The 27,210-nt window shown below is 58.9% G+C and overlaps 1 protein-coding gene across 2 annotated transcripts; it reads right to left on the reverse strand.

Annotated features, from left to right (window-relative positions):
- Window positions 1-12: 12 nt before the first annotated feature.
- UBN1 (ubinuclein 1) lies at window positions 13-27,145 on the reverse strand. Of its 2 annotated transcripts, none has more exons than XM_073558572.1 (18): window positions 27,003-27,145; window positions 12,981-13,393; window positions 11,819-11,908; window positions 11,562-11,657; window positions 10,793-10,924; window positions 10,460-10,545; window positions 9,959-10,346; window positions 9,759-9,823; window positions 9,295-9,424; window positions 8,702-8,820; window positions 8,326-8,445; window positions 7,591-7,734; window positions 7,471-7,521; window positions 7,311-7,353; window positions 5,941-6,903; window positions 3,440-3,680; window positions 3,271-3,363; window positions 13-2,698 (listed from the first exon to the last, which is right to left on the reverse strand). In XM_073558572.1, exons 2-18 carry the CDS (start codon window positions 13,200-13,202, stop codon window positions 2,628-2,630), a joined length of 3,054 nt encoding a protein of 1,017 aa, XP_073414673.1. In that variant the 5' UTR covers window positions 13,203-13,393; window positions 27,003-27,145; the 3' UTR covers window positions 13-2,627. The 2 variants fall into 2 exon arrangements, with proteins under 2 accessions (XP_073414673.1, XP_073414672.1); XM_073558571.1 differs by having other exon boundaries at window positions 13-2,701.
- Window positions 27,146-27,210: the final 65 nt, after the last annotated feature.

A 27,210-nucleotide genomic window follows, 5' to 3' on the forward strand; every position in this document is an offset into this window, starting at 1 on the left:
TATATTTCTGAGTGGGGGGAAAAAAAAAAAAAAAAAAAAAGGGAAAATACGGATAAATGTATTTTATTTATGATAACGCTAAATAAAGATGCGGTGGTTTTGAACGCTCGGCCTCTTCTTGTCGTTGTCTGATGGGGGTCTCGATCATTCAAAATTTACACACACACACAAAAAGAGACAAAAAAACCTCAGAAAAAATTAGCTTTATTTTTTTCCAGCACCATCAGTTACATATAAAATTGCCCCCCCCCCCAGCAATCACATTTCACACACCCAAAAAATCTCAGACTTACAGGAAACTAAAAAAAAAAAAAAAAAAAAAAAAATAAAAAATAATAAAATAAAATTTCAGTCCTGAACACCGGGCCCTGAGTGCTGAGGGTTAAGGTTCCCAATCGTAAGCATACGTGTGTGATTTGCGGCAGCAGTAAAGTACTACACTTGTCAATGAAAATAAACTTCTGATACATCTAAAGGAACACTCAAAATGACGAAAGTGAAACCCCCCCTTTAAATGACCAGGGCAACTGGTGACGAGTGCAATTTAACCTTTTTTTTTTTGGCCAGAGTATTCCTTTAAGCAATGCTGTTTCTCTGCAGGCGGTTTATTACATGGCATGGCCGCGCCTCGGCCTCATGATGACCGATTTTTGGGGTCGGTGCGGCTTTGGTCAGCTCTGTGTGTATGAATCAATACTAGCACCCCCTAGTGATGTTGCATAAAACAGCAGCCGGACATGCCATTCCCATCTGTGCCTTGTACCCTGGAGCTTGACGTCCGGCTCCCAGTACATAGATACATGTATTACACCAGCATTTGATAATCCAGAAAGTCCCATAATCCAAACCCTCTCTTTACCCGGTATACGTCATTGGCCCACTGATTCCCGATTGAGAATTTTATTTGTACACGTGCGTGATAAACATGGGGAGCTAAAAAATAAAAAATGGTGCATAGGATAATTTTGGTAACATTTTGGTTTAGTATTCTCACATGGGTGTACTGACTTTTTTCAGCCCGAGAAAAAAAATTAAAAAAAAAATCTTAGATCGAGTGGAATGTGTCTCAAGCAACCTCGACATGGGGAGAAAAAAGTGCAATGTTCAATAAAGAAGATAGGCGTGCAGGGTGTGTAAACTTATGCAACACATTTCTTTGCATTGCTCTGAGGCATCTGAGAATCTACAATTACCGTTCTGTGCACACAGCTCGCGGCAGGCCTATGTGTTCCCATGGTAACAGACTGCAGACAAACCATCACAGCGGAGTCTGACCCTGCAGCCAATGTGCAGCTCCAACTCTCTCGGACTGCTGGAGCAATAAAAAAACGGTTGCAAAAGTCTACACGCTGTTCCTCTGAATGGGTCCAGAGGCTGATGGATGAAATGTTGTAATAGAGAGGGAGACGCCGGGATGGTGCGGAGTCTTGTCTGCTCGCTGCCGTGATGTCATCGAAGGCTGCACTAGGGTTATTCTCCATCTTTATGGATGGATATTGTCATATTGATCTTGTAGATTTTTCCAATTTACTGCCTGTTAAAAATTTGCAGCTTTTCCTTTTGTTTACAACTCGTTGCCTAGGAGACCGACCACCGCTTCTGTTTTGAGCGGGATTGGGAGGCAACAGCGATCCTGGACAGTTTCAAAACCGTGCCAAAAAAAAAAAAAAGAGCCTGTAAGCACCTCCTGCTGTCTGCCAGCGGTGGTAGGTCTCCAAGGCAACCAGCTGTAAAACACAAGAAAAATGAACACAGAAGGATTAAAAAAGTGCTTGTATTTACCAGCTCTATCCAACAATATTTCCATAAAGATGGGAAAAAAGAACACAAAACACACCATGGTGGCTTTCTACCAGAAACAGCGCCGCTTCTGGCCATAGGCCGAGTTTGCGATAGCAGACCTCCCCTGCAGGTCGTCATCTGTTTCAGTCTCTATTCACAGACAGCAAGCAGATTGAGCTTAATTGCATGTAAAACTGGACTTCCCCTTTAAGAAACTTCCGGATTTGCGTCTCGGACCCCCCATAAAACTGTACTGCAGCGAGGAGCTCCGGGGGGGGGGGGGGGATTTTATCTACAGCAAACTGAGCATTGAAACCACTAAAAAGAGCTACAAAAAAGAAAAAAAAAAACCCCACACCACACACGCCAAAGTGCCAACGTGACCGCAGCAGTCCCGTACAAAACTAGTGCAAGAGGCCCAGCCCAGAAAGCAATGATTGACAGGCGGCCCCAGCAGAAATTTAGGAAAATGAACAAATATCGAAGTTTTAGGAATAAAAAAAAAAGTCATTTTTTTTGTAAGTGCCTCTAGGGGGCGATGGTGTAAGTGCATAATAATCCACCGATTGGTGCCGGCTCACGGACTGTCACCATGTGGAAGACTGCGGTCTGTAACTCTCTCCTCCCAGGAACATCCAAGAATGACATCACTGTGCTGCCCCCAGGTGGAAGGGATGGGGATGACGTCCACTCACCTGTACATAATGCCACCCGTGCGGGTTCAGCGCTGCGTATACCGGCCGCTGACTATGGCGATGTACAGAAGAGGACGCGCCGGTGTATATATATATATCCTGTATATATTGTCTTACATAAAAGGCCGGGAAGGAGCGGCCTGCGGGTCCTCAGGGGTGACTGGGCCGGCCAGGCCTCATCTGGGAAGGCAGCGCTCCTTTGCTCGGAGCGTGTGCGCCATCTGCTGGAAGGAGACAGAAATGCTTGTTAATAGCATCATATAAAAAGCATCGTATAACGATGTGTACAATTAGAAAAACATGGCTGCCGTCTCCCATAAACAGCGCCACACCTGTCCACAAGGTTATGTTCAGTTTTACAGCCACTTAGTCACTACAACGGAACGGAGCTGTAATACCGCACCAACCTGTGGGCAGATTGTGACGCTGTTTGCAGGAGAAAGGGTTTTTCAACCCTTTTTAATTTTCCGCTTTTTTTTCCCCTCCCTTTCTTCCAAGAGTCGTAACTTTCTTATTTTTCTGTCCACACGGCTGTATGTGCAGAGGCTGCCGCTGTGTGGTTCACCGCTGACGATATCAGGATGCAGCACAATTAATATTCTATTTATGCTCTGCAGATGCCCAGCCATGCTGGGAGTTGTAGTTCTGCATCAGCTGTAGAGCCCCGATCCGATGCTGCTTTGCTATCTATGGGCAGGACTGCCACCCAGTGGTGACGAGTGGTATTACGTGTAAGGTCAACCTGCGGAATGGCCCACATCCCTGCACAGAGGCCTGTGTGACCCGACCGTACCTGTCTGTGCCGGCTGCAAGTGTCCAGATAAGGACGGGCGGGGAATTGGCGTGGAATGATGGCCTGTACTGGTATGGAGACCACCGAGGATATCTAGAAAGAGAGGGGCGAGGTTGGGCATGTTGTCAGAGACCCTACACAATCTGTATGGAATAGTGACAATGCTTACTCCTTGGCAGTCCGTGGTTGAAGGTGCCCGGGGCCGGCCCGGTGACAATGGCGTCTTTCGATCCTCCGGCTTTTGATGAAGGCTCAGTGGTGAAGGATACGACGTGAAGGGGAAATCTGTTCAGGGTGGAGAGGACGCTCAGGGAGGCCGGAGCGGGCATCTTCCCTCCATTCTGTTTGTAAGGTGGCGTCAGGATGGTCAGCGGAGGGGAAAACAGTCCGGGCCCAGCGCCCTTCTGTACCTGTGGGGGATACAAGCCATATTGGTCAGCACGTCACCTCCGACATGCAGGCAGCCACCCCCCCGGGATGGCCCCCCTGAAATGCGGACTTCCACCCTCTACGTCCGGTCATCCTCCCCACAACACGCGGCTGCCATCCACGACGCCCGGGCCATCCCTCTCCACCATGACACACAGGCATCCACACCCAGGCTAACCCCCCCCCTGATATGCAGGCTTCCACCCTCTACGTCCGGTCATCCTCCCCACAACACGCGGCTGCCATCCACGACGCTCAGGCCTTCCCTCTCCACCCTGACACGCAGGCATCCACACCCAGGCTGACCCCCCTGATATGCGGGCTTCCACCCTCTACATCCGCTCATCCTCCCCACAACACGCGGCTGCCATCCACGACACCCGGGCCTTCCCTCTCCACCATGACACGCAGGCATCCACACCCAGGCTGACCCCCCTGATATGCGGGCTTCCACCCTCTACGTCCGGTCATCCTCCCCACAACACGCGGCTGCCATCCACGACACCCGGGCCTTCCCTCTCCACCATGACACGCAGGCATCCACACCCAGGCTGACCCCCCTGATATGCGGGCTTCCACCCTCTACGTCCGGTCATCCTCCCCACAACACGCGGCTGCCATCCACGACACCCGGGCCTTCCCTCTCCACCATGACACGCAGGCATCCACACCCAGGCTGACCCCCCTGATATGCGGGCTTCCACCCTCTACGTCCGGTCATCCTCCCCACAACACGCGGCTGCCATCCACGACGCCCGGGCCTTCCCTCTCCACCATGACACGCAGGCATCCACACCCAGACTGACCCCCCTGATATGTGGGCTTCCACCCTCTACGTCCGGTCATCCTCCCCACAACACGCGGCTGCCATCCACGACGCCCAGGCCTTCCCTCTCCACCATGACACGCAGGCATCCACACCCAGGCTGACCCCCGATATGTGGGCTTCCACCCTCTACGTCCGGTCATCCTCCCCACAACACGCGGCTGCTATCCACGACGCCCAGTCCTTCCCTCTCCACCATGACACGCAGGCATCCACACCCAGGCTGACCCCCCTGATATGTGGGCTTCCACCCTCTACGTCCGGTCATCCTCCCCACAACACGCGGCTGCCATCCACGACGCCTGGGCCTTCCCTCTCCACCATGACACGCAGGCATCCACACCCAGGCTGACCCCCCCTGATATGTGGGCTTCCACCCTCTACATCCAGCCATCCTCCCCACAACACGTGGCTGCCATCCACGACGCTCGGGCCTTCCCTCTCCACCATGACACACAGGCATCCACATCCAGGCTGACCCCCGATATGTGGGCTTCCACCCTCTACGTCCGGTCATCCTCCCCACAACACGCGGCTGCCATCCACGACGCCTGGGCCTTCCCTCTCCACCATGACACGCAGGCATCCACACCCAGGCTGACCCCCCCTGATATGTGGGCTTCCACCCTCTACATCCAGCCATCCTCCCCACAACACGTGGCTGCCATCCACGACGCTCGGGCCTTCCCTCTCCACCATGACACACAGGCATCCACACCCAGGCTGACCCCCCTGATATGCGGGCTTCCACCCTCTACGTCCGGTCATCCTCCCCACAACACGCGGCTGCCATCCACGACGCCTGGGCCTTCCCTCTCCACCATGACACGCAGGCATCCACACCCAGGCTGACCCCCCCTGATATGTGGGCTTCCACCCTCTACATCCAGCCATCCTCCTCACAACACGTGGCTGCCATCCACGACGCTCGGGCCTTCCCTCTCCACCATGACACACAGGCATCCACACCCAGGCTGACCCCCCTGATATGCGGGCTTCCACCCTCTACGTCCGGTCATCTTCCCCACAACACGCGCCTGCCATCCACGACGCCCGGGCCTTCCCTCTCCACCATGACACGCAGGCATCCACACCCAGGCTGACCCCACACAAGCAGCCACCCCAGTCAATGGGCCATGCCCCCAACTCGCCCCTTCTTGACACAAAGGCAGCCACTTCTGACACCCGAGCCATGCTTCTTCACCCCGCCACACAGGATGCCACTCGTGATGGCCGACCCACACGATACACAGTCCGCCACTTCCGACGCTCGGCCCTCCCCCGTTAGAGGCAAGTGCTGGCTGTACATCACTGCTGGCCCCCACTGTGTATATACAGGGCTCAGTGGCTCCATACACCCACCATGTAAATCCCTTATTTGGAAGAAGTTAAAGATGGCCGCTGGTCGTACTTACACTGATGTTAGATGCTTTTCCTCCCACAATGGATGACGTTAGTAACTTGGCCACTCCTTGCGTCCCTCCTCCGCAGTCTTGAGGAGCCATTAGGGTCAGCTTCTGAGGCGGGCGAGAGGGCACCTTCATAGACATGGTGGTGGGGTTATGGCTGGCAGATGAAGGGGCTTGGTTCAGAGTCATGGTGGCGTTGTGCAGTGGAGCGGGCGGCCGGTTCACAGCTCCCCTGTAGACTTGAGCTCCAGCGGGGCCGGGATTATTGGGGGGTTTGGACATGAATGTTGGAGCAACTACGAGCTTGTGGCTGGAGCCAGCCGGAGATGGCGGAGGAGAAATGCCCTGGGATTTAGTCTGAGGGGTGAGAGGAAGTTGTGAGGGAAACGGTGCAAAAACTTTGGCGCCACCGCTTTGGATGGGGCGAGTGAAGCTTCCTTTGCTCGCTGGTTGAGTCACTTGGTAGACATGGGGCAGCACTGATGGGTTTGGGGCTGGAGTCTTTGCTGGCCCTGGCTGGTGCTGGGCTTCAGGTGAAGGCTTCGGACTGGGCACAGATGGCGCTGTCTTCTTCTCCGAGTCCGAAGTCATAAACTTCTTATGGAAAACCGGCCGTGATGAAGATTGTGATGTGGCAGAGCCGGGAGGGCACAGCTTCTTCTTCTCATCCGCCACCACAATGGTGGCTCTCTCAGGCACAGAGGATTTCAAAGGGGCAGGAAACTCAAAGGTGGGGATGGAGGTTCTGCCAGAAAGGCCCGTCAGGTGCTCAGCGACTCCGTCCAGTGAGGGAGGGTTGTGGATCAGATCTCCATCCAGCGAGTTGTCCTGAGCGTGAGCAGACACGGGAGAGCCACCAGAAGTGGACACTGTGGACAGAGGACTGTCCTTGGCTGCAGCACTGACCACACGGGCCGGAGGGTCCGAGGAGGAGCTGGAGACGGCCTCGTCTGGCTTCTTACACGATTCCTATAGTGAGAAGATATCACAATGTGAGCAGAGCACGACCCGACTGTCCAAACAGAGGATATGGGCTCATACATTCACCCACGCCGAGAAAGAGGGTCCCACGTCTTCAGAACAAATGTGAGGTGATCACATATAAACTTCTGCTCCCATAGAAGTGAATGGAGTGGAGCTCATAGAAGGTGTATGGGTCGTCTTTACAGGGGGCTTCTATGCAAGACCATCCCAGTCCAGCCGGTAGTGACCACCCGGTAACACCCGGGATTGGCGCAGACATATTTATCTGCATAAGGCCAATATACCTTCGGCCGACTAGGAGAGATCCTGGGAGAACCTATGCCGCTGGATCTTCTGCATAATTTACCGACCAGATACCCGTCTGCAGAAATCTACAAGAAATAACTTTTTACCTTCGCTTTTGTTCTCAAGGGAATGAAGGTTTTATTCATTGTCCTAAAAAGTAAAAAAAAAAAATTTCCCCTTTAAATGCATGAAGGGAATAGAAACACGGGTGGCCGGAGACCCGTGGTGAAAAGTCTCCATCGCCATGTGTGAAGGTCACATACTCACATCATCGAGCTGAGCTGCGGGTATAGACGTCGGCTCTCCTTGAAAAGGGTCCTGCAAGAGACACAGGCGAAATTAAGAAAGGGCAACAGAGAGACAAATTACCCCGTGGACCCCACATACCGGGCCTGCATCCATCCTCGGGGCCACAGGAGTTTCACCTCCCCGTCCAGGAAGCATTTGAGATAATCCTCCAGACTGGACATGCCGCTGGTCTCCGGCTCATATAGATCCACCTTCATCCGCACCAGCTGGCACAGGAGCTGCCTGCAGAGACAGAGGGGCCCGGCGGACAATATGGCTGCTGCTCCTACATCTATGGGGCTGGGAAGCCACTTAACCCCTTAACAATACAGGACTTTTTACCTTTTGTGGGTTTTTTTTCTCTCCCCTTCTTTTAAGAGTCAGAACCCTTTTTTTGTAGTTGTGAATGACATTCACTTTACCATATAATGTCTATCAAAATAAAATCCCGATGAGGTGAAACGGTGGAAAAAAAAAAAAAATTATCTGTTTTTGGGATACATTTTAATGACCGACAGGTCGGTTAACAAACATGTCTTTTTTTTTGTTATTTTAGGGGTTAAAATAAACATGATTTTTGGATATTTTTTTTTGGACACGGCGATACCGAATGTTTATTTTCTTTATTTTTTAATGAGGGCCCCATTGGAGAATTGAACCTGCGATTGTTCGGTGGCTTGTATTATACAAGGAGGAATCACAGTACTGCAGCACCGGCCGCCCAAGGCTGAGCGTCACAGGAGTACCAGGATGGCAGTGACGATGCCCTCGAAGAGGGCACACCACTATTCTACGTCTGATGGCAGACATCGTCCCCCCTCCCCGAGCTCTCACCTGATCTCCTCCGTCCACTGGAACTTCTTGCGGGGGCCGGCGGCTGCTTTCTTGCTCCCCCTCTCTTCGTCCTCCTCCTCTTTGGGCAGCGTCTTCTGCTCCTTGTCCTCGCACAATATCCTGACGGGGAGAATGGAAAATAAAAGACTCACATTCGGCGTTTACTGTAAAGATAATTTTAACTCTTTCACTAATGGAATAACTTCAAAACTTCCACAAAGAAAAATTCCAATTATGCATTAGGAACAAAAAAAGAAAAGTCTCTTATTCCCCCCCCATATCTGTAGATGCCAGTGATCGGCTGCAGTGGTGAGGTGGGTGAAAAATGGCTTCCCCAGTTTTATGACATTAGATATAATCGGTCGGCGACTCTTACTTGGCGTACTTGGCTTGGTTGTACTCCTTTAGCTCCGCGTGATACTTGCAGACCAGTTCCGGCATCGACTTCACCACTGCTTCCTTCAGCTTCCGTAATGGCTCCCGTAATCGCTCGTTCTGCGAAGCAAAACACAACTTTGTGTCCGCAGCTCCTCTTCAGACCCATGCATCTCCATGGTAACAGACAACAGCCTGATCCTGTAGTCATTGCCTTCCGTTTCTTACTGGCTTCCCAATGGAATAAAGTGTGGCTGCGGGGTCAGTCTGTGTGCTGTCTATTACTATAAAGACATCATAGTTTTGCATGGGAGCTGTAGGCACAAAACGGTGGCAGGTTGTTAATTTAAACCAGTTTCTTTTTTCTTAAGGCATGGAGACTAGGGAAAAAAAACCCAAATTGGTTATGATGGCGGACCTAGCCATTATTCACATGACTGCTGCAGATAATCACTGGATTTGGCGTGACGTTTGCAAGTATGGCATGAGACCAGAGTCCAGTGATCGGCTGCAGCGGTCATGCCCTTGCTGCTGCAGGAACGGTAGGGGACCGAAGAGTAGAGTAATATTGGTTGTATTATGGCCGCCGCTCACCTGTTTGTGCATGTAGAGGCGGCTGGCCCACTTCACCAGAACGTCCTTACTGCAGGGGAGGATGGAGGACAGGTGGCTGAAGACGGAGGAGCGCTGACCCGGGCTCAGCTCCCGACATAGAAGGTAAATGCTACACAAAGAAATAGGAGACGTTAGAGTAAGAGAGCGGGGGAGCTGCGTACTCAACACAGAATTCATAACTGCAGCGACCCCCAAAAGACCAAGTCAAGAGGTGGGGAAATAGAGCTGGAGTGACCGAGGCTTCAGATCTACCGTAGCTCTTCAGCCTAATTTACACATCAATCCAAGAGCTGATTTCTCAGTAATGGAGGAACGGAGCGGCCGTGTGAAGGGATTGCAGGACGGGTCACATGCACATAAGTAGTTTGGGGGGGGCGCAGGGGAGGTGAAATCCTGCCGACAGGTTCCCTTTAATTTGAGAGCAATTCTCCCGCTATACTCACTCCAGAAGCGCTGTGTTCATTTCGGGGGAAAACAACTTTTTCTTGTTGCCGGGTGTCTGAAGCCACTGAAATGTGAGAGGAGAACACAGATAGAGTCAGCGTGAACAAGGACTAATAATAATGAATAAAATATATATAATTTATATTAATAGTAAAAAGAAAAAGCCTAGAACTGATTTCAACGTGGTGCCGTCATTTACCTTAGTAAATTCCTTAATCGTCCTCTCAGTTGCAGACGGCAGCCCCTCCAATAAAGATGACGGCTTCTTAAACTCTTCTCCCTTCTCTGCGGGGACGGATAGCTTATCGGGTTCCTTCTTGATGGAGGAGATGGTCTTGGTGTTGGCAGCTTGGAGAAGTTTGCTCTCAGACGCCTGGGTGGACGTTGGGGGATCCGGCTCAGCCTCTCGTGGTGGCGGTAGGGCAGGGGATATCGGCGTTGTAGGGGCAGCGGTGGCGTTGGGCAGCGCAGAGCTCGTCCACGTCTCGTATTCTTTCTTATCCTTCTCGAATTTGGCCAGCATCTCCTGCAGTTTGCCCATCAGCCTCTTCTTCTTTTTCTCCTTGGTGCCGTTCAGGGCCGTGAACCTAAACAGCAGGAGAGAGTTTACGTAGCGGTGCGTGACTGCCGACATTTTGCATCTTAGAGTATTTTGAGTCCTCCTAGTCGGATAGTAAATCGTTGTCAGACGACATCTTACCCAGATTTGGAGTATTTGCCTTTTTTACTCTTTTTTTCCTCCTCTCGTTTCCTTCTCTTCGCTTTGTCTCCTCGCTCCTTCATTTTCTGCCAGGAAAGGAAAGAACAGATCTGTCAGGTGTCAGAAGAAGCTTTCGGTAATTTTGACAACCCCTATAACAAAATTACACACGTGAATGTCATGGGGCATGGTCCCCGCAGAATTGCATACAGGACCTCGGTCGGCCATCTTTGTACACCCATTAGGTTCTCATTCAGTATATTACACTATTAGCGACTGATCACCACTCCTCATCTATAACCGATACGTGCAGGTCAAAGATGGCGGCATCACCTTGGGAGCCTTCTTCTTCTGTAGGGCGGATTCGTCTTCAGATTCTGACGCTTGTCTGAACTGTAATGTTCCCGTGTTGATGTAAAATCCTCCATGCTTTGTGTTCAGCGACGCTGGAACCAATTCGTCGTACTGAGGGCGGAAAACCAGAAAGATGAACATCCAAAATCCGATACTAACAGCAGAGACTGAAGGGGGTCATTAAACTGCAGCTCCGAGGGTCCCGCCGTCCGCTCAGTGGGGCCCAGCTACGAGTAATGGCCGATCTTGAATTACATTCAGTTCAATAGGAGCCGAACTGCAGTACCGAGAACGGCCACTACACGGCTCTGAACATTTAATAGTGGGGGCGCCAGGTGTCGGACCCCCACCAATCTGATATTAGTACCCTATCCCAAGTATAGGCTGTCAATACGTAAAACTCCTTTAAATATCAACATTATGTTTTGCCATCTTAGTCCTGACTGTTTGGGGTTAAATCTCTAATTATAGTTTCCGAGATCCCTCGGGATCAACTAGAGACGATTGCTCGGGGACCGTGAGAGGGAAATCACAGAACAGCTGCACAGGTGCTCAGGAAACCTTTTGGGAACCAGCGCATCATCTCATATTTATGTGTCCCCTGGGGTGCAAGCTGCCACCATCAGACAGGCCACACGTAGCAATGCGGTACACCGCGGACATCGGGGGGCTCCCATATCAGTCACTTTAAAGGGCCGTACACTGCTCAATCTGCACAACACTCAGCGATCAGGGGCTGACAACCTACCGCCTCAGAGTTGTCGATGAAGGAGTCGGACTCGTCGTACCCATAACCCATGTCAATGAGATCCTGCGCGCGGTCCCTGCGTCGCTTCTGCTTTCCCTGCAGATACATGAGAGGACAATGCGGTGGTCCGATACAGTTGTGACGTCCCCCCCGCTGGACAAACACAGACGACCAAACCTCATCAGCTTTACTTGTGTCACAGAACATCCCGACGAGACACATGGATCAACAAAGCAGGAGGAACGGCCGACACTTACATATCTCTCCTCAAACTTCTTGGATAAAGCTTCAACTTCCTTTCTCTGAGTGTCTTCATCATTGAAAGGATCCGATGGTTTCTTCTGAGTCTAAAAATAAAAAGGAAATAGAAAATATTACCGGGGTTTGAGCAAAATAGTCACCATGTACGCACAGTACTGATCCTGAGTTACATGCTGTATTATACTCCAGAGCTGCACTCACTATTCTGCTGGTGCAGTCACTGTGTACATACATTACATTACTGATCCTGAGTTACACCCTGTATTATACCCCAGAGCTGCACTCACTATTCTGCTGGTGCAGTCACTGTGTACATACATTACATTACTGATCCTGAGTTACATCCTGTATTATACTCCAGAGCTGCACTCACTATTCTGCTGGTGCAGTCACTGTGTACATACATTACTGATCCTGAGTCACCTACTGTATTATACTCCAGAGCTGCACTCACTATTCTGCTGGTGCAGTCACTGTGTACATTACCTTACTGATCCTGAGTTACACCCTGTATTATACCCCAGAGCTGCACTCACTATTCTGCTGGTGCAGTCACTGTGTACATACATTACTGATCCTGAGTCACCTACTGTATTATACTCCAGAGCTGCACTCACTATTCTGCTGGTGCAGTCACTGTGTACATACATTACTGATCCTGAGTTACATTCTGTATTATACCCCAGAGCTGCACTCACTATTCTGCTGGTGCAGTCACTGTGTGCATACATTACTGATCCTGAGTTACATTCTGTATTATACCCCAGAGCTGCACTCACTATTCTGCTGGTGCAGTCACTGTGTCCATACATTACATTACTGATCCTGAGTTACATCCTGTATTATACCCCAGAGCTGCACTCACTATTCTGCTGGTGTAGTCACTGTGTACATACATTACTGATCCTGAGTTACATCCTGTATTATACCCCAGAGCTGCACTCACTATTCTGCTGGTGCAGTCACTGTGTACATACATTACATTACTGATCCTGAGTTACATCCTGTATTATACCCCAGAGCTGCACTCACTATTCTGCTGGTGCAGTCACTGTGTACATACATTACATTACTGATCCTGAGTTACATCCTGTATTATACTCCAGAGCTGCGCTCACTATTCTGCAGCTGCAGTCGCTGTGGACATTATTCTCTCACCTTCTCCGGATGCTTCTTCTCGCTCCTCTGCAGGTTACGTAGCAGTTGTGGATAGAAGAACTCCGGACACTTCTTCTGATCCGGCTCGAAGAGTGTCAGTGCGATGCGAACAGTGGCGGCCACTGAGGTCTCCGGGTCCTGGTCGTCGCTGCGAGGCTTCTTGGGCGCAGGCGGCTGTATGGGCGCATTGGATGAGAGCTGCACCCTCCGGGGCTCGGCCATGGTCTCCACACAGTTACGACGAGGGGCTCAGCTGATAGGTGCCATTATCTGGGTGTAATCAGAAGGATTCTCCCGGTTCGGCCCCGGGGTCACAGCTTGACGACTCCGAGGACTGCAACACCTCTATCCAGAGACTTTATAGAGGAGGCTGCACCGGGCCGACAGAATCTGCTCTTCTCTTATTACTGCAGCTGGGAGGGTAATAATCACAGCGTCAGATTAGGGGGGGCAGAATGTCAGGCTGCTGCTCTGTCCATTCCCCATGATTTACACTGCAGCCCTATTCCTCACAACCGGCGGTCTATTAAAGGAGTGGTAGTTTGACAAGTAAGGGGCTGCATCGCTCTGCGGGGAGCAGGGGCTCAGCACCACTCTTGTTCTGCACTGATGGCGCCATTCGTTGATGCTGTGCCCCCGACACGGGATGTACAGTACGACCATCTGATAAAAGTGTATTATAGGCGTTAATAGGAGGGAGACGCTACAGCGGGGGGGGGGGGGATGACAGGAGGAAGACGCTACAGCGGGGGGGGGGGATGACAGGAGGGAGACGCTACAGCGGGGGGGGGGATGACAGGAGGGAGACGCTACAGCGGGGGGGATGACAGGAGGGAGACGACAGGGGGGAGACGCTACAGCGGAGGGGGATGACAGGAGGGGGATGACAGGAGGGGGATGACAGGAGGGGGATGACAGGAGGGGGATGACAGGAGGGGGATGACAGGAGGGGGATGACAGGAGGGGGATGCTACAGCGGGGGTCATGACAGGAGGGAGACGCTACAGCGGGGGGGGATGACAGGAGGGAGACGCTACAGCGGGGGGGGGGGATGACAGGAGGGAGACGCTACAGCGGGGGGGATGACAGGAGGGAGACGCTACAGCGGGGGGGATGACAGGAGGGAGACGCTACAGCGGGGGGGGGGATGACAGGAGGGAGACGCTACAGCGGGGGGGGGGATGACAGGAGGGAGACGCTACAGCGGGGGGGGGGATGACAGGAGGGAGACGCTACAGCGGGGGGGGGGATGACAGGAGGGAGACGCTACAGCGGGGGGGGGATGACAGGAGGGCTGTGGAGTCGGAGTCGGAGCTCATTTTGGTGGAGTCGGAGTCGGAGTTGGAGTCGGTATAAAATGGACCGACTCCGACTCCTAAAATATATAATAAATTGGGTACAGTAATTCAATGCAGGATGTGCTGAATATTTTTTCATAGGAATTTGGGAAAGTTATGAAAGGTCCTATAAATGGCTGTTCTATTCCTGATCTAAGGCTACATTCACACACAGCGTTTTTCCTGTGTTTTTTGAGGATACGTTTTTCAGCTGCAAAAGCTGATCATCTTTTTAAAAAACCGCATCACCTGAAAGGTTTTTGAGCTCATAGATAATGTTTTCAATAGCAAAAGCAGATTAGAAATCTGCTCTATCTATCCATTTATCCATATCTGTCTATCCATATCGTATCTGTACCAAAAAGAATGAAAACCGGGTAGTACACCAATATATATTCTGTTCTATCTAAATATCTTGATTATGGGATCATAAAAATGATTAAATGTCTGATGTTCACATTGTACTACAATAAATTTTTCACTTAAATATAAGCAATATGTGTGGGAGTCGGAGTCGGAGTCGTGGAGTTGGAGTCGGTGTAAGGGAAATTGAGGAGTCGGAGTCGCAGGTTTGGCTTACCGACTCCACAGCCCTGGATGACAGGAGGGAGACGCTACAGCGGGGGGGGATGACAGGAGGGAGACGCTACAGCGGGGGGGGGGGGGGGGGATGACAGGAGGGAGACGCTACAGCGGGGGGGGGGATGGCAGGAGGGAGACGCTACAGCGGGGGGGGATGACAGGAGGGAGACGCTACAGCGGGGGGGGGATGACAGGAGGAAGACGCTACAGCGGGGGGGGGGATGACAGGAGGGAGACGCTACAGCGGGGGGGGGGATGACAGGAGGGAGACGCTACAGCGGGGGGGGGGATGACAGGAGGGAGACGCTACAGCGGGGGGGGGATGACAGGAGGGAGACGCTACAGCGGGGGGGGATGACAGGAGGGAGACGCTACAGCGGGGGGGGGATGACAGGAGGGAGACGCTACAGCGGGGGGGGATGACAGGAGGGAGACGCTACAGCGGGGGGGGGATGACAGGAGGGAGACGCTACAGCGGGGGGGGGGGATGACAGGAGGGAGACGCTACAGCGGGGGGGGGGATGACAGGAGGGAGACGCTACAGCGGGGGGGATGACAGGAGGGAGACGCTACAGCGGGGGGGATGACTGGAGGGAGACGCTACAGCGGGGGGGGATGACAGGAGGGAGACGCTACAGCGGGGGGGGGGATGACAGGAGGGAGACGCTACAGCGGGGGGGGGGATGACAGGAGGGAGACGCTACAGCGGGGGGGGGGATGACAGGAGGGAGACGCTACAGCGGGGGGGATGACAGGAGGGAGACGCTACAGCGGGGGGGATGACAGGAGGGAGACGCTACAGCGGGGGGGGATGACAGGAGGGAGACGCTACAGCGGGGGGGATGACAGGAGGGAGACGCTACAGCGGGGGGGATGACAGGAGGGAGACGCTACAGCGGGGGGGATGACAGGAGGGAGACGCTACAGCGGGGGGGGATGACAGGAGGGAGACGCTACAGCGGGGGGGGATGACAGGAAGGAGACGCTACAGCGGGGGGGGATGACAGGAGGGAGACGCTACAGCGGGGGGGGGATGACAGGAGGGAGACGCTACAGCGGGGGGGGATGACAGGAGGGAGACGCTACAGCGGGGGGGGATGACAGGAGGGAGACGCTACAGCGGGGGGGGATGACAGGAGGGAGACGCTACAGCGGGGGGGATGACAGGAGGGAGACGCTACAGCGGGGGGGGATGACAGGAGGGAGACGCTACAGCGGGGGGGGAAGACAGGAGGGAGACGCTACAGCGGGGGGGGATGACAGGAGGGAGACGCTACAGCGGGGGGGGGATGACAGGAGGGAGACGCTACAGCGGGGGGGGATGACAGGAGGGAGACGCTACAGCGGGGGGGGATGACAGGAGGGAGACGCTACAGCGGGGGGGGGATGACAGGAGGGAGACGCTACAGCGGGGGGGATGACAGGAGGGAGACGCTACAGCGGGGGGGATGACAGGAGGGAGACGCTACAGCGGGGGGGGATGACAGGAGGGAGACGCTACAGCGGGGGGGGATGACAGGAGGGAGACGCTACAGCGGGGGGATGACAGGAGGGAGACGCTACAGCGGGGGGGGGATGACAGGAGGGGGATGACAGGAGGGAGACGCTACAGCGGTGGGGGGATGACAGGAGGGAGACGCTACAGCGGGGGGGATGACAGGAGGGAGACGCTACAGCGGGGGGGGATGACAGGAGGGAGACGCTACAGCGGGGGGGGATGACAGGAGGGAGACGCTACAGCGGGGGGGGGATGACAGGAGGGAGACGCTACAGCGGGGGGGGATGACAGGAGGGAGACGCTACAGCGGGGGGGGATGACAGGAGGGAGACGCTACAGCGGGGGGGATGACAGGAGGGAGACGCTACAGCGGGGGGGGGATGACAGGAGGGAGATGCTACAGCGGGGGGGGGATGACAGGAGGGAGACGCTACAGCGGGGGGGGGATGACAGGAGGGGGATGACAGGAGGGAGACGCTACAGCGGGGGGGGTGACAGGAGGGAGACGCTACAGCGGGGGGGATGACAGGAGGGAGACGCTACAGCGGGGGGGATGACAGGAGGGAGACGCTACAGCGGGGGGGATGACAGGAGGGAGACGCTACAGCGGGGGGGATGACAGGAGGGAGACGCTACAGCGGGGGGGGATGACAGGAGGGAGACGCTACAGCGGGGGGGATGACAGGAGGGAGACGCTACAGCGGGGGGGGATGACAGGAGGGAGACGCTACAGCGGGGGGGATGACAGGAGGGAGACGCTACAGCGGGGGGGGATGACAGGAGGGAGACGCTACAGCGGGGGGGATGACAGGAGGGAGACGCTACAGCGGGGGGGGATGACAGGAGGGAGACGCTACAGCGGGGGGGATGACAGGAGGGAGACGCTACAGCGGGGGGGATGACAGGAGGGAGACGCTACAGCGGGGGGGGGATGACAGGAGGGAGACGCTACAGCGGGGGGGGATGACAGGAGGGAGACGCTACAGCGGGGGGGGGGATGACAGGAGGGAGACGCTACAGCGGGGGGGGGATGACAGGAGGGGGATGACAGGAGGGAGACGCTACAGCGGGGGGGGGGATGACAGGAGGGAGACGCTACAGCGGGGGGGATGACAGGAGGGAGACGCTACAGCGGGGGGGATGACAGGAGGGAGACGCTACAGCGGGGGGGATGACAGGAGGGAGACGCTACAGCGGGGGGGATGACAGGAGGGAGACGCTACAGCGGGGGGGGATGACAGGAGGGAGACGCTACAGCGGGGGGGATGACAGGAGGGAGACGCTACAGCGAGGGGGGATGACAGGAGGGAGACGCTACAGCGGGGGGGGATGACAGGAGGGAGACGCTACAGCGGGGGGGGATGACAGGAGGGAGACGCTACAGCGGGGGGGGATGACAGGAGGGAGATGACAGGAGGGAGACGCTACAGCGGGGGGGATGACAGGAGGGAGACGCTACAGCGGGGGGGATGACAGGAGGGAGACGCTACAGCGGGGGGGATGACAGGAGGGAGACGCTACAGCGGGGGGGATGACAGGAGGGAGACGCTACAGCGGGGGGGATGACAGGAGGGAGACGCTACAGCGGGGGGGATGACAGGAGGGAGACGCTACAGCGGGGGGGATGACAGGAGGGAGACGCTACAGCGGGGGGGATGACAGGAGGGAGACGCTACAGCGGGGGGGATGACAGGAGGGAGACGCTACAGCGGGGGGGATGACAGGAGGGAGACGCTACAGCGGGGGGGATGACAGGAGGGAGACGCTACAGCGGGGGGGATGACAGGAGGGAGACGCTACAGCGGGGGGGATGACAGGAGGGAGACGCTACAGCGGGGGGGATGACAGGAGGGAGACGCTACAGCGGGGGGGATGACAGGAGGGAGACGCTACAGCGGGGGGGGATGACAGGAGGGAGACGCTACAGCGGGGGGGATGACAGGAGGGAGACGCTACAGCGGGGGGGGATGACAGGAGGGAGACGCTACAGCGGGGGGGGATGACAGGAGGGAGACGCTACAGCGGGGGGGGATGACAGGAGGGAGACGCTACAGCGGGGGGGATGACAGGAGGGGGATGACAGGAGGGAGACGCTACAGCGGGGGGGATGACAGGAGGGAGACGCTACAGCGGGGGGGATGACAGGAGGGAGACGCTACAGCGGGGGGGATGACAGGAGGGGGATGACAGGAGGGAGACGCTACAGCGGGGGGGATGACAGGAGGGAGACGCTACAGCGGGGGGGATGACAGGAGGGAGACGCTACAGCGGGGGGGGATGACAGGAGGGAGACGCTACAGCGGGGGGGGATGACAGGAGGGAGACGCTACAGCGGGGGGGGATGACAGGAGGGAGACGCTACAGCGGGGGGGGATGACAGGAGGGAGACGCTACAGCGGGGGGGGATGACAGGAGGGAGACGCTACAGCGGGGGGGGATGACAGGAGGGAGACGCTACAGCGGGGGGGATGACAGGAGGGAGACGCTACAGCGGGGGGGGATGACAGGAGGGAGACGCTACAGCGGGGGGGGATGACAGGAGGGAGACGCTACAGCGGGGGGGGATGACAGGAGGGAGACGCTACAGCGGGGGGGGATGACAGGAGGGAGACGCTACAGCGGGGGGGGATGACAGGAGGGAGACGCTACAGCGGGGGGGGATGACAGGAGGGAGACGCTACAGCGGGGGGGATGACAGGAGGGAGACGCTACAGCGGGGGGGGGATGACAGGAGGGGGATGACAGGAGGGAGACGCTACAGCGGGGGGGGATGACAGGAGGGAGACGCTACAGCGGGGGGGATGACAGGAGGGAGACGCTACAGCGGGGGGGATGACAGGAGGGAGACGCTACAGCGGGGGGGATGACAGGAGGGAGACGCTACAGCGGGGGGGATGACAGGAGGGAGACGCTACAGCGGGGGGGATGACAGGAGGGAGACGCTACAGCGGGGGGGATGACAGGAGGGAGACGCTACAGCGGGGGGGGGATGACAGGAGGGGGATGACAGGAGGGAGACGCTACAGCGGGGGGGGATGACAGGAGGGAGACGCTACAGCGGGGGGGATGACAGGAGGGAGACGCTACAGCGGGGGGGATGACAGGAGGGAGACGCTACAGCGGGGGGGATGACAGGAGGGAGACGCTACAGCGGGGGGGATGACAGGAGGGAGACGCTACAGCAGGGGGGATGACAGGAGGGAGACGCTACAGCGGGGGGGGATGACAGGAGGGAGACGCTACAGCGGGGGGGGATGACAGGAGGGAGACGCTACAGCGGGGGGGATGACAGGAGGGAGACGCTACAGCGGGGGGGGGATGACAGGAGGGGGATGACAGGAGGGAGACGCTACAGCGGGGGGGGATGACAGGAGGGAGACGCTACAGCGGGGGGGATGACAGGAGGGAGACGCTACAGCGGGGGGGATGACAGGAGGGAGACGCTACAGCGGGGGGGATGACAGGAGGGAGACGCTACAGCGGGGGGGATGACAGGAGGGAGACGCTACAGCGGGGGGGATGACAGGAGGGAGACGCTACAGCGGGGGGGATGACAGGAGGGAGACGCTACAGCGGGGGGGGGATGACAGGAGGGGGATGACAGGAGGGAGACGCTACAGCGGGGGGGGATGACAGGAGGGAGACGCTACAGCGGGGGGGATGACAGGAGGGAGACGCTACAGCGGGGGGGATGACAGGAGGGAGACGCTACAGCGGGGGGGATGACAGGAGGGAGACGCTACAGCGGGGGGGATGACAGGAGGGAGACGCTACAGCGGGGGGGATGACAGGAGGGAGACGCTACAGCGGGGGGGATGACAGGAGGGAGACGCTACAGCGGGGGGGATGACAGGAGGGAGACGCTACAGCGGGGGGGATGACAGGAGGGAGACGCTACAGCGGGGGGGATGACAGGAGGGAGACGCTACAGCGGGGGGGGATGACAGGAGGGAGACGCTACAGCGGGGGGGGATGACAGGAGGGAGACGCTACAGCGGGGGGGATGACAGGAGGGAGACGCTACAGCGGGGGGGATGACAGGAGGGAGACGCTACAGCGGGGGGGATGACAGGAGGGAGACGCTACAGCGGGGGGGATGACAGGAGGGAGACGCTACAGCGGGGGGGATGACAGGAGGGAGACGCTACAGCGGGGGGGATGACAGGAGGGAGACGCTACAGCGGGGGGGATGACAGGAGGGAGACGCTACAGCGGGGGGGATGACAGGAGGGAGACGCTACAGCGGGGGGGATGACAGGAGGGAGACGCTACAGCGGGGGGGATGACAGGAGGGAGACGCTACAGCGGGGGGGATGACAGGAGGGAGACGCTACAGCGGGGGGGATGACAGGAGGGAGACGCTACAGCGGGGGGGATGACAGGAGGGAGACGCTACAGCGGGGGGGATGACAGGAGGGAGACGCTACAGCGGGGGGGATGACAGGAGGGAGACGCTACAGCGGGGGGGATGACAGGAGGGAGACGCTACAGCGGGGGGGATGACAGGAGGGAGACGCTACAGCGGGGGGGATGACAGGAGGGAGACGCTACAGCGGGGGGGATGACAGGAGGGAGACGCTACAGCGGGGGGGATGACAGGAGGGAGACGCTACAGCGGGGGGGATGACAGGAGGGAGACGCTACAGCGGGGGGGATGACAGGAGGGAGACGCTACAGCGGGGGGGATGACAGGAGGGAGACGCTACAGCGGGGGGGATGACAGGAGGGAGACGCTACAGCGGGGGGGATGACAGGAGGGAGACGCTACAGCGGGGGGGATGACAGGAGGGAGACGCTACAGCGGGGGGGATGACAGGAGGGAGACGCTACAGCGGGGGGGATGACAGGAGGGAGACGCTACAGCGGGGGGGATGACAGGAGGGAGACGCTACAGCGGGGGGGATGACAGGAGGGAGACGCTACAGCGGGGGGGATGACAGGAGGGAGACGCTACAGCGGGGGGGATGACAGGAGGGAGACGCTACAGCGGGGGGGATGACAGGAGGGAGACGCTACAGCGGGGGGGATGACAGGAGGGAGACGCTACAGCGGGGGGGATGACAGGAGGGAGACGCTACAGCGGGGGGGATGACAGGAGGGAGACGCTACAGCGGGGGGGATGACAGGAGGGAGACGCTACAGCGGGGGGGATGACAGGAGGGAGACGCTACAGCGGGGGGGATGACAGGAGGGAGACGCTACAGCGGGGGGGATGACAGGAGGGAGACGCTACAGCGGGGGGGATGACAGGAGGGAGACGCTACAGCGGGGGGGATGACAGGAGGGAGACGCTACAGCGGGGGGGATGACAGGAGGGAGACGCTACAGCGGGGGGGATGACAGGAGGGAGACGCTACAGCGGGGGGGATGACAGGAGGGAGACGCTACAGCGGGGGGGATGACAGGAGGGAGACGCTACAGCGGGGGGGATGACAGGAGGGAGACGCTACAGCGGGGGGGATGACAGGAGGGAGACGCTACAGCGGGGGGGATGACAGGAGGGAGACGCTACAGCGGGGGGGATGACAGGAGGGAGACGCTACAGCGGGGGGGATGACAGGAGGGAGACGCTACAGCGGGGGGGATGACAGGAGGGAGACGCTACAGCGGGGGGGATGACAGGAGGGAGACGCTACAGCGGGGGGGATGACAGGAGGGAGACGCTACAGCGGGGGGGATGACAGGAGGGAGACGCTACAGCGGGGGGGATGACAGGAGGGAGACGCTACAGCGGGGGGGATGACAGGAGGGAGACGCTACAGCGGGGGGGATGACAGGAGGGAGACGCTACAGCGGGGGGGATGACAGGAGGGAGACGCTACAGCGGGGGGGATGACAGGAGGGAGACGCTACAGCGGGGGGGATGACAGGAGGGAGACGCTACAGCGGGGGGGATGACAGGAGGGAGACGCTACAGCGGGGGGGATGACAGGAGGGAGACGCTACAGCGGGGGGGATGACAGGAGGGAGACGCTACAGCGGGGGGGATGACAGGAGGGAGACGCTACAGCGGGGGGGATGACAGGAGGGAGACGCTACAGCGGGGGGGATGACAGGAGGGAGACGCTACAGCGGGGGGGATGACAGGAGGGAGACGCTACAGCGGGGGGGATGACAGGAGGGAGACGCTACAGCGGGGGGGATGACAGGAGGGAGACGCTACAGCGGGGGGGATGACAGGAGGGAGACGCTACAGCGGGGGGGATGACAGGAGGGAGACGCTACAGCGGGGGGGATGACAGGAGGGAGACGCTACAGCGGGGGGGATGACAGGAGGGAGACGCTACAGCGGGGGGGATGACAGGAGGGAGACGCTACAGCGGGGGGGATGACAGGAGGGAGACGCTACAGCGGGGGGGATGACAGGAGGGAGACGCTACAGCGGGGGGGGATGACAGGAGGGAGACGCTACAGCGGGGGGGGATGACAGGAGGGAGACGCTACAGCGGGGGGGGATGACAGGAGGGAGACGCTACAGCGGGGGGGATGACAGGAGGGAGACGCTACAGCGGGGGGGATGACAGGAGGGAGACGCTACAGCGGGGGGGATGACAGGAGGGAGACGCTACAGCGGGGGGGGATGACAGGAGGGAGACGCTACAGCGGGGGGGGATGACAGGAGGGAGACGCTACAGCGGGGGGGGGATGACAGGAGGGAGACGCTACAGCGGGGGGGGATGACAGGAGGGAGACGCTACAGCGGGGGGGGGGATGACAGGAGGGAGACGCTACAGCGGGGGGGGGGATGACAGGAGGGAGACGCTACAGCGGGGGGGATGACAGGAGGGAGACGCTACAGCGGGGGGGGATGACAGGAGGGAGACGCTACAGCGGGGGGGGGATGATAGGAGGGAGACGCTACAGCGGGGGGGGGGATGATAGGAGGGAGACGCTACAGCGGGGGGGGGGATGATAGGAGGGAGACGCTACAGCGGGGGGGGATGATAGGAGGGAGACGCTACAGCGGGGGGGGATAGGAGGGAGACGCTACAGCGGGGGGGATGACAGGAGGGAGACGCTACAGCGGGGGGGGGGGATGACAGGAGGGAGACGCTACAGCGGGGGGGGGGGATGACAGGAGGGAGACGCTACAGCGGGGGGGGGGGATGACAGGAGGGAGACGCTACAGCGGGGGGGGGATGACAGGAGGGAGACGCTACAGCGGGGGGGGATGACAGGAGAGAGACGCTACAGCGGGGGGGGGGGATGACAGGAGGGAGACGCTACAGCGGAGGGGGGGGATGACAGGAGGGAGACGCTACAGCGGGGGGGGGATGACAGGAGGGAGACGCTACAGCGGATGACAGGAGGGAGACGCTACAGCGGGGGGGGATGACAGGAGGGAGACGCTACAGCGGGGGGGGTGATGACAGGAGGGAGACGCTACAGCGGGGGGATGACAGGAGGGAGACGCTACAGCGGGGAGGGGGGGATGACAGGAGGGAGACGCTACAGCGGGGGGGGGATGACAGGAGGGAGACGCTACAGCGGGGGGGGGATGACAGGAGGGAGACGCTACAGCGGGGGGGGGATGACAGGAGGGAGACGCTACAGCGGGGGGGGATGACAGGAGGGAGACGCTACAGCGGGGGGGGGATGACAGGAGGGAGACGCTACAGCGGGGGGGGGATGACAGGAGGGAGACGCTACAGCGGGGGGGGGATGACAGGAGGGAGACGCTACAGCGGGGGGGGGATGACAGGAGGGAGACGCTACAGCGGGGGGGGGATGACAGGAGGGAGACGCTACAGCGGGGGGATGACAGGAGGGAGACGCTACAGCGGGGGGATGACAGGAGGGAGACGCTACAGCGGGGGGATGACAGGAGGGAGACGCTACAGCGGGGGGATGACAGGAGGGAGACGCTACAGCGGGGGGATGACAGGAGGGAGACGCTACAGCGGGGGGATGACAGGAGGGAGACGCTACAGCGGGGGGATGACAGGAGGGAGACGCTACAGCGGGGGGATGACAGGAGGGAGACGCTACAGCGGGGGGGGGATGACAGGAGGGAGACGCTACAGCGGGGGGGGGATGAAAGGAGGGAGACGCTACAGCGGGGGGGGGATGAAAGGAGGGAGACGCTACAGCGGGGGGGGATGACAGGAGGGAGACGCTACAGCGGGGGGGGATGACAGGAGGGAGACGCTACAGCGGGGGGGGATGACAGGAGGGAGACGCTACAGCGGGGAGGGGATGACAGGAGGGAGACGCTACAGCGGGGAGGGGGAATGACAGGAGGGAGACGCTGCAGCGGGGGGGGGATGACAGGAGGGAGACGCTGCAGCGGGGGGGGGATGACAGGAGGGAGACGCTGCAGCGGGGGGGGGATGACAGGAGGGAGACGCTACAGCGGGGAGGGGGAATGACAGGAGGGAGACGCTACAGCGGGGTGGGGGGTGGGATGACAGGAGGGAGACGCTACAGCGGGGGGGGGGATGACAGGAGGGAGACGCTACAGCGGGGGGGGGGATGACAGGAGGGAGACGCTACAGCGGGGGGGGGATGACAGGAGGGAGACGCTACAGCGGGGAGGGGGAATGACAGGAGGGAGACGCTACAGCGGGGTGGGGGTGGGATGACAGGAGGGAGACGCTACAGCGGGGGGGGGGATGACAGGAGGGAGACGCTACAGCGGGGGGGGGGGGTGGGATGACAGGAGGGAGACGCTACAGCGGGGGGGGGGTGGGATGACAGGAGGGAGACGCTACAGCGGGGGGGGGTGGGATGACAGGAGGGAGACGCTACAGCGGGGGGGGTGGGATGACAGGAGGGAGACGCTACAGCGGGGGGGGGGGATGACAGGAGGGAGACGCTACAGCGGGGAGGGGGAATGACAGGAGGGAGACGCTACAGCGGGGTGGGGGGTGGGATGACAGGAGGGAGACGCTACAGCGGGGCGGGGAAGACACGAGGGAGACGCTACAGCGGGGGGGGGGATGACACGAGGGAGACGCTACAGCGGGGGGGGGATGACACGAGGGAGACGCTACAGCGGGGGGGGGGGATGACAGGAGGGAGACGCCACAGCGGGGGGGGGATGACAGGAGGGAGACGCTACAGCGGGGGGGGAGGATGACAGGAGGGAGACGCTACAGCGGGGGGGGGGATGACAGGAGGGAGACGCTACAGCGGGGGGGGGGGGATGACAGGAGGGAGACGCTACAGCGGGGGGGGGGATGACAGGAGGGAGACGCTACAGCGGGGAGGGGGAATGACAGGAGGGAGACGCTACAGCGGGGAGGGGGAATGACAGGAGGGAGACGCTACAGCGGGGGGGGATGACAGGAGGGAGACGCTACAGCGGGGGGGGATGACAGGAGGGAGACGCTACAGCGGGGGGGGATGACAGGAGGGAGACGCTACAGCGGGGGGGGGATGACAGGAGGGAGACGCTACAGCGGGGGGTGGGATGACAGGAGGGAGACGCTACAGCGGGGGGTGGGATGACAGGAGGGAGACGCTACAGCGGGGGGGGGGTGGGATGACAGGAGGGAGACGCTACAGCGGGGTGGGGGGTGGGATGACAGGAGGGAGACGCTACAGCGGGGGGGGATGACAGGAGGGAGACGCTACAGCGGGGAGGGGGAATGACAGGAGGGAGACGCTACAGCGGGGTGGGGGGTGGGATGACAGGAGGGTGACGCTACAGCGGGGAGGGGGAATGACAGGAGGGAGACGCTACAGCGGGGAGGGGGAATGACAGGAGGGAGACGCTACAGCGGGGTGGGGGGTGGGATGACAGGAGGGAGACGCTACAGCGGGGGTGGGGATGACAGGAGGGAGACGCTACAGCGGGGGGGGATGACAGGAGGGAGCCGCTACAGCGGGGGGGGGGGAATGACAGGAGGGAGCCGCTACAGCGGGGTGGGGGTGGGATGACAGGAGGGAGACGCTACAGCGGGGGTGGGATGACAGGAGGGAGACGCTACAGCGGGGGGGGGGGTGGGATGACAGGAGGGAGACGCTACAGCGGGGGGGGGTGGGATGACAGGAGGGAGACGCTACAGCGGGGGGGGGGTGGGATGACAGGAGGGAGACGCTACAGCGGGGGGGGGGATGACAGGAGGGAGATGCTACAGCGGGGTGGGGGGTGGGATGACACGAGGGAGACGCTACAGCGGGGGGGGGGATGACACGAGGGAGACGCTACAGCGGGGGGGGGATGACAGGAGGGAGACGCTACAGCGGGGAGGGGGAATGACAGGAGGGAGACGCTACAGCGGGGTGGGGGGTGGGATGACAGGAGGGAGACGCTACAGCGGGGGGGGGGGATGACAGGAGGGAGACGCTACAGCGGGGGGGGGATGACAGGAGGGAGACGCTACAGCGGGGAGGGGGAATGACAGGAGGGAGACGCTACAGCGGGGTGGGGGGGGGGATGACAGGAGGGCGCCGTGTCTGTACAATACATCTCTCGCACCGGCAGGCGGTTTCCAGCAGGGGGCAGCAGCTCCTTGGCCGCTCGGGGGTGGGGGGGGGGGTAAGAGGAGTCCACCAATGTCCGAACACCGGGGATGACCCGACTACCCGGAAGTGCGCTCCCGCTGTAAGTGCCGCTTTCTGTCCTCGGAGGGGTTGGTTACTGGTACCTAGATAACTCACCGTGATGCTGTCAGGGTCCCCGGTGCCTGTCACGTGGTCCGGTGAAGAGGCAGAACGTCTCATCGCTTCCTCCTCCCACCACCCTCTTACGTCACGTGACTTACACAATCCAGGGCGACAAAAACAACAACAACCGCTGACAGCCGCCCCACGTGACCCAGCTCGGCCAATGAGCGTTCCGGCGGGTCACGTGCCCGCGCTTTTGTTC

This window comes from Dendrobates tinctorius, unplaced genomic scaffold, assembly GCF_039654945.1.
Source record: "Dendrobates tinctorius isolate UK_male_01 unplaced genomic scaffold, ASM3965494v1 ptg000257l, whole genome shotgun sequence".
NCBI lineage: Eukaryota > Metazoa > Chordata > Amphibia > Anura > Dendrobatidae > Dendrobates > Dendrobates tinctorius.

Coding starts and splice junctions, on each gene's coding strand:
- UBN1 (XM_073558571.1), bottom strand. CDS start 13,202: ATGGCCGAGCCCCGGAGGGTGCAGCTCTCATCCAATGCGCCCATACAG. Junction 10,546..10,792: donor AGAAGAAGAAGGCTCCCAAG/GTGATGCCGCCA, acceptor CTTTCCTGGCAG/AAAATGAAGGAGCGAGGAGA. Junction 6,904..7,310: donor CCTTGAGAACAAAAGCGAAG/GTAAAAAGTTAT, acceptor TTCTCACTATAG/GAATCGTGTAAGAAGCCAGA.